At 38.7% G+C, this 7,650-nt stretch overlaps 1 protein-coding gene across 1 annotated transcript in view; it reads left to right on the top strand.

Annotated features, from left to right (window-relative positions):
- Positions 1 to 7,650, top strand: part of ATP6V1H (ATPase, H+ transporting, lysosomal 50/57kDa, V1 subunit H) — a 51,296-nt gene that overhangs the window by 30,270 nt on the left and 13,376 nt on the right. Inside the window, exons 11-12 of the mRNA XM_009332054.1 lie at positions 1,897 to 1,998; positions 6,564 to 6,677. Coding sequence (XP_009330329.1) covers positions 1,897 to 1,998; positions 6,564 to 6,677 — 216 coding nt within the window. The remainder of the gene's footprint in view (positions 1 to 1,896; positions 1,999 to 6,563; positions 6,678 to 7,650) is intronic.

Raw genomic sequence — 7,650 nt, 5'->3', positions numbered from 1 at the left:
TTTTGGGCCCCTCACTACAAGAAGGACGTCGAGGTGCTGGAGCGTGTCCAGAGAAGGGCAACGAGGCTGGTGAGGGGTCTGGAGAACGAGTCTTATGAGGAGCGGCTGAGGGAGCTGGGGTTGTTTAGCCTGGAGAAAAGGAGGCTGAGGGGGAGACCTCATTGCTCTCTACAACTACCTGAAAGGAGGCTGTAGCGAGGTGGGTGTTGGTCTCTTCTCCCAAGTAACTGGCAATAGTACAAGAGGAAATGGCCTCAAGTTGCGCCAGGGGAGGTTTAGATTGGACGTGAGGAAAAATTTCTTTACTGAAAGAATGGTTAAACATTGGACCAAGCTGCCCAGGGAAGTGGTTGAGTCACCATCCCTGGAAGTATTTAAAAGGCGGGTAGATGAGGTGCTTAGGTACATGGTTTAGTGGGGCATGGTAGTGTTGTGTTGACGGTTGGACTCGATGATCTTAGAGGTCTTTTCCAACCCTAATGATTCTACGATTCTATGATTCAGTGTCTTCTGATTAGCATTATGGTTCAAGTTTCTGCTCCTACTTCTGTCCGAATTAGGAGTTCTTTTAAAATAAAAAGTGCTTCATCTTTTACTTTCTGGCCTCTAGGGAGGCAGTGGCTGTGGTAATTTAATTTTACCAGGATGTTCTTTTTTTAATTCCAATTGAATTTTTAACCTACCTAACTATTTCAACTTATTAGTAACTTTGTGATTAGAACACGTTTGTCACCTCACTAAGTGTAGATGAATCTAATTTTCCAGTGATGTGTATGTTTAACCTTTTAAACTTACTATTAGTGCCTAACCTTATATCTGTGTCATTTTTTTTCCTCCCTCCTCATTACTGGCTAGAGAACAGTGTTACTGGTAGCTGTTTTCCACTAAAACTGATTAGACTACTTAATTAAAAAAATCCAGACCATATGAAGAGTTGAGAAACTGTTTTCTGATTCTTACAGCTCTGTATTTCTGCTCATGCTAACAAAATAACTAATATATGAAATTGGAGAAAATTACAAGGTATAGCTTTCATCATCTCAGTCTAAGTTAAGACAGAACTGCTTTTTAGACCACAACAGTTGACTGAACGACTGATGTTTCTGAGGTAAAGGTGATGGTCTTGAACGAAGATAAGTTCACAGTTGCACAGACCAAAGACCTTGGTTTGCTGCTTTGTTCTCAACTGCTAGGATGCCTTTTAATTTTTAAATGACTCTGTATAACAGCGTTCTGCATAAAATTCTGCCCTTTTCATCCTTCTAGCCTGCATTGAGCAAGGCTACTGTTTGTAAGGTGAGGGGAGGAACAGAGTTGGGGAAAGGCTGATAGACAGCAGGCTTGTCATATCCCCCTTGCTGTGTCACGAGCAACGTGGCCTTATCGCTTTCTGAATCCATAGTGCAGGAACTGGGGACAGCATGCAAGCATGACTGGGGTCTATTGTATAATAGAAGAGGCAGCACCTGTTGGCCTTGAGTAGGCTTTGTGTTTGTGTCCCACCGCTGTCCCAGTCTATAAATATCTATACATTTGGTTAGTACAGCTTATCTTGAACTCAAAACTGTTGGTCTTGAAGCCAATGTATAAAAAAAGGAGATATTTTGTAAACCTTGGTTATAGGTATTTGTAGATGTGGCTCACTAAACTCTAGTGAATGCTTTTAATAATTCTGTTAATGAGGGCAGGATCTCCATTGTTTTAAGTGCAACTGCACGTTTGGAAAAAGTTCTGTTCTAGCGTTGCTGTTTGGCTGACTTGTAAAGCATTTTTATGGTTACAGGCTTTGTTATTTTAAGTTATGAGTGATTTAAAAAAAAAAAAAAAAAAGAAAACCCAAAACAAAACACCCCCAAACCAAAACCTGGGACTTGATTGTTTCAAATCCTTTCCTAGAATCCTGACAAAACTTCTGGAGGTTTCTGATGACCCACAAGTGCTGGCTGTAGCTGCTCATGATGTGGGAGAATATGTACGACACTATCCCCGTGGGAAACGGTAAGAAAAATGCCAATATGTTGTTACTCAAGAGACTAGCTAGAGTATATACTTTGCCTGTGGCTTTTTTGCTTGTTTATATTAAAATATGCTACGTAGGGATTGAGGGTTATGCTTAAGCGTAATTCACTGGGAAGGTGAGAAAACACAAACTAGATCAGATGAGAAAATACAAACTAGATCTTTGACTTAATATATTTCAGTGTCTCTTAACAGTTAAGGGAACCTATGTCTAAAGAAGTCTTGAATAAGTTGTTTAGACTAAAGCAGAAGACATGCACTGGAAGGAATTAGAAGAGCTACCAAGAATTTAATCAACTTATCATTTTTACCTTCTATTATGATTATTGGACTTACAGTAGGGATGGACTATTTCAACAATGATTAAGTCTATTTAGTGACTTAAGACTACTGAGACAAGATTTTTCTCACAAACAATTGCTATTGTAGTTTCAGTGATGTTAGCACAGATTCAGTTATCACTTCTATTTTAGCATGTTTTCTTTTAGCTACATAAATACACATTTAGGTGAAAGTGTTTATTTATTGTAAACCTGAATTTCTGTCAAAATATACTGACAGACATTGCTATATTTTCTTGCTTTGTTTTGTTTTAAAAACCTGTGAGCAAAGATGTTTGCTGAATAATTGCATCTCTAAGGTAAAGAGACCACTGAAGCAGAAAGGGGCCTTTGGTTTTTGCAAGAATCGTGCTCATCAGTCACCCAAAGGGACATGTGACTTAATTTTTGTAGCAAAGAAGTGGACTGTTTCTGGTTTCTGCATAGGGTTTAATGGGGAAGACGAGAACGGTCTTCTAGGCTTGTTGGGAATTTCATGAACACTTCTTGTTCGTGATTCTACTACTGTCAAGATAACAGTCTGCACAACAGACTGAAACTTCATGCGATATATACGCTAGAAAGATTTGTGCACTCTAGAAAGAGTCGCAGCCATTGTAGTCTTGTAAGCAACTTGAACTGAAAATATTTTTAGATTATTGGAACAAATTAACTGTTTTCTAGGTCCTCTAAGAAAGGTCAGAGGTGTTCAGTGCGTACCACTTGTACTGAGCAGTGCTGTGTATTTGCTAATTAGCTCCTGTGTCTTCCAAAAGAGACTTATGACAACTGGTATTTGGAGCGGAGGCAAGATCTCCTCCAATAAGGTGGAAACTCATACTGCTGCCTGAAAGTGGCAAAGCTGAAGGACTAATACTAGTTGCTCCTGCTTTGAGCTGCCCTTTGTCGAAACTATTTTATTAGGCATTTGCTATAATCTTTAAACAGCTTGCACACATCTACCCAAGTGTGGCATAATGCTTGGGCCAGTATGGCCATGCAGTTGCTGGACCAAAGCTATGAAGCCGGATGAGTGGATAAACAGGACCTATATCTCTCTAGCTGGGAAAATGTACCGGTGGTGGGACCACAGTTCCGCTCAGCTCCCAGGCTGTTAAACCTATTCAGAAGTATGTCAACCTTCAAAAGGAGTGGTCATCAGCAAATAAGAAGTGTCCTAGATACTATTGTAACCCACATTCTTACATCAAATTCTAATTCTTTAGCTGCTTTCTGCTCATGAACTTGACTTATGTGGCTTTCTGTTCTGATGGACAAACTAAAATGCCTCAATCTTTCTTTTAAAGAATTTCCTTTGTAATCCAGTGTATTCTTACTAAGTATGACTTCAGCAATTTTAGGACTAAAAGCTTAAAATACCTAAGGACTGTGTGTCAGTTCCCATGTAATAGTTCATTTCTTACCATGATGTTTTTTGATATGTAGTCGTTTACTGCTCCCACGCCTGGTTGGCATTTCACACTCTCATTGCATGACTCACTTTGAGAATGGATGCTATTCATTGGTTTAGAAGAATAAGAGAATTCAAATGTCTTAAATACTTTTGTTTCCTTTAAGTGTTTATCCTCAACTCTTTACTGGATCGTCCTTCAGCCTTCGAAGGTTGCAGAGGTGAATTAGAACCTAAAACTTCTTGAGTTTACCTGCCGCACACAGTGGAGACCTGGACTTACAGTTCTGGCTAACCTTTCCCTTTGTCTGACAAAAGAAAATGCTTGTTTAACTAAATACTACATTTTTGCTTGGCTGTTATCTAATGTTGTCAGCTTAAATAATTTTAACTTGCTTTTAAAATTGCACATTGTGGACCAAGTTCTCAAGGCAGTAGCACCGTGGGCTTCTAATGAAGCTTACCAACATGTGTTTTCTGACAGCGTAAGAGCAGAAATAAAGTACGGCATTGGTGTTTCCTGTCACTGAAAATAAACGCAGGCTAAACATCAGCCTTCCAGTACAACTTCCATGTGGCCCATGTAAGATCAGCACTTTCAATCACCTGAATGCCGTGAACATGGGTTTTATGTTTTGTATGTACAAGAGATTGACACCTAAAGCCATTCCCTTCTTTAGCTCATGATTCAAAACCAGCTTAATTGCATTCCCTTTTCACCTTGCTCTGCTTTTAGATATGTAGTGTGGATTTTATATTAATATCTTCTGCTGTAAGGGTCTAAGCTGTTCTCATTTGTCCTCATCTGTTTCCTCTTCCTCCCTTTAAATGGGTCTTGTTAAAATCTGGCTCTTCAGCATCCAGGAACTTGTTTGAATTGCTGCTGTTTTGGCTTAGTGCACTGTTGGAACAGTCCCTGCAGAAGATGTGCATGTACCATAACTGGTCCTCTGGGCTCTATTACTGCTGTAAAGTAAGCAGAAGTTGAGGAGAGGGAAAACAGAACTAAAAGTAGTGTTTTGAGCAGGTTTGGAACTTGAAGAAACGGGACTCATTGTGAACCTTCCTCACAGTTGCTTACCTTTCGGTCTAAAAGACATGGCTGGGAAGTGATTTGTACCAGTAGGCAGTGTTATGCAAGAACAGTAATGCTGTTCTTTGACTCTTCATGTTCTCAGCCATAAATTCAGTGATGTACTGTCATCTGAAATCCTCTATTTCCATTTGTGATTATAGGATTTTAACTTCTCATTTTGTTTCTTGTGTCCTCCTAACATGAGGAAGCTTTTGAGTTTAATGCCTTTTTTAACCTCCTTTCAATTCCTGAAAATTCAGTGTTTAAGTCAGTCCCGTAACGAGGAAAAAATTCTTGTTTGTGTTTCATGGTCTTGTCTTTGTGTGCAGTGGTTTTATATTTAACTCATGATTAAAAATGTGAGGTGGCCTAAGGCAGGCATAAAGATTTTTTTGAATCTGTTACATTACTAATAACTTCTTAAGTTCTTGGTGAGGATTTTCCAGCTTAAAAGACTTGCACTTTTCTGAATGCATCCCTGTTGTATGAAACATCCTTATATGTTTTAAAACTGTTGAGAAATAATATTCCCTGTGGTCTCCAGGATGGTTTTGACTGAGTTATAAAATGAAATGGGAAACTCTTTTTTTTCATCTCCACGCTACGTCTTTATACTGTTCGGTAGTTTACAAAAACATGTTGTGTTGTGCAGCAGCAATGCATTAATTTGGCCATGAAAAGAACGGTAATAAAAGCAGACAGCTAATGAAAGCTTAGAAAGGCAGGATAGCATCAGGTTAAGAGTAATGCAAATGGTAGCCTCTTCACAGGATATTATGTATAGCTACTCAGTGACCTGTGAGAGGACTGATGTAAGAAAACATATGCAAGTCAGTGAGTAATCAGTTTATATATTCTTTGCAAATTCTCTCCAAACTTTATGACAGACAAAAATGCTGCATGTAGAGAGTCATCTGGATGGTGATACTTTTTCAGGTTTTAAGTGTGTTGCCTTCCAGGTTTTTTTAAGAAATGATATATCATGACATGTAATACAAGGTTTCATCAGTATTTTGTGTGGGATTTGGTATAGCTATTAAAAAGCTATGGGTGACTATGGTGAAGTTGGCAGTGAAAGATGCAGCTCGAACGTAACGTTTCTGGAAATGGTAACTTAGCAGCCAGTTCTGCATCTTGTGCAAGAATAGCTGTGGCTCTAGTACAGTTTGAGTGGCAAAAAGCACTAGGAGGAGTACCAAGTGGCTGGTTTAATAGGTGGTGGTGTGATTACAAGCACTTTTTCTGGATTAGGTAGTGCTGGACTGGATTGAGGCTTCATTCTTGCAAAAAATGGAGTGACCTGGTTATCATCAGTTTATGGAGGGGAGGGCACTACCTCCTTCTAAATAATAATCAGTAGTGTTGTACCCTGCCAACCCTCTCAAGCCAATATTGAGTTCTTTAGCAAGCTGGGTAAAGTAAATAACCCTCTCTGAAAAGGGCTCCTTCCTTGACTGATGTTTATTTCAAAATTTATGGAAGTAGGTAGTGGGTAGCAAACATAGGAGTCCAGTGCAAACACTTTCTGATGTATTTTTTAAGAATTCACAACAACAACAAAAAATTCAGTAAGTAGTATGAGAGATCCACATTTGTAACATGTCAAATAAGATGTATATGTTGGGAAATAAATACTTAAACTTAACCTCTTAATGCCTTGATCATGAAGTGGTTGGATAGGATAGCTACCCAGAAGCTGAAGTAATGTAAAAAAACCTGCTCCCCTCCTCTCTTTCAGAGTGATTGAACAACTTGGTGGTAAACAGTTGGTAATGAACCACATGCATCATGAAGATCAACAAGTTCGTTACAATGCACTACTGGCTGTGCAGAAGCTGATGGTTCACAACTGGTATGTGAAGATTATTTAACATACTACTAACAGTAAGAAATATTGGGCTGTGGAGAGAGGATTCAAGACAGTAGATTTCTTCAAGGGGGGAATAACATTTTAATGTGGTTAAGACTGCAGTTCTTAAGTGATAGGGCAATATGATGCTGATGTGTAAGATCTTAGCTAGTTTTTCTGTATATTTTTGTTGCAGTTGAGTCGAGTAGCTTGACCTTGCATGATTGAATGTCACATGAGTAATTAACTCAAACAATATATTTTAACTTATTTGAACTGCTTAATATTTAATACGAGCTGTAATTTAGACTTGCGAAACTACAGTCTTCAAAATGTTAAGGATGTAAGTATTTCAGCAAGCTTACTTAATCTCAGCTGAAGGAATCAGTAGCTTGATCTAGTTGCAAGAGTTGATGCTTCAAGTACTTGATTGGCAGTTGCTTTGCAAAGTGCATGCCTGACCATTCTTCTGCATTGTTGTTCTTTGCTCTAGTCCTTTCCTCCACTCTACACTGTTATTTTTCTGTTGCCATTTTAAGGGGTGCAAGTGCAATTTTTCTTGAGCTGCTGGAGTAGCAGAAGCTTATGGGCTGGTTGGTTAGTGAAGTTGAAAATCACTCATTGGTATTTCTTTCATCAATTGCTGACAATAGCATTTGAAGTGAGGTTTTTCTTTCATTGCTTGTTGACTAGTTCAGTGACTAGTTCTTTAATAAAGCTCCAAAAACCCTGAAGTCCTGGCATGTTCTGGCACAGAACTTGCTGGTGGTGATGCTGCCTTTCCAACAGAGTACAGGACCTTTATAGTGAAGCATTGAAGGGCTGAAATTCTGAAAAAACTTCAGTGTTCATGTAGCAACTTTGTATAACTTGTCAAACTAATTAGCTATGCTAAGCATAAAGCATGGAGAGTTAAAAATACTAATTGGGAATTCTTAATCTGATTATTAATTATGATTTCACCAAAGCTCATATT

The sequence above is a fragment of the Pygoscelis adeliae genome, unplaced genomic scaffold, assembly GCF_000699105.1.
Source record: "Pygoscelis adeliae isolate BGI_AS28 unplaced genomic scaffold, ASM69910v1 Scaffold98, whole genome shotgun sequence".
NCBI lineage: Eukaryota > Metazoa > Chordata > Aves > Sphenisciformes > Spheniscidae > Pygoscelis > Pygoscelis adeliae.
This window is presented reverse-complemented; position numbering and strand designations above follow the sequence as displayed.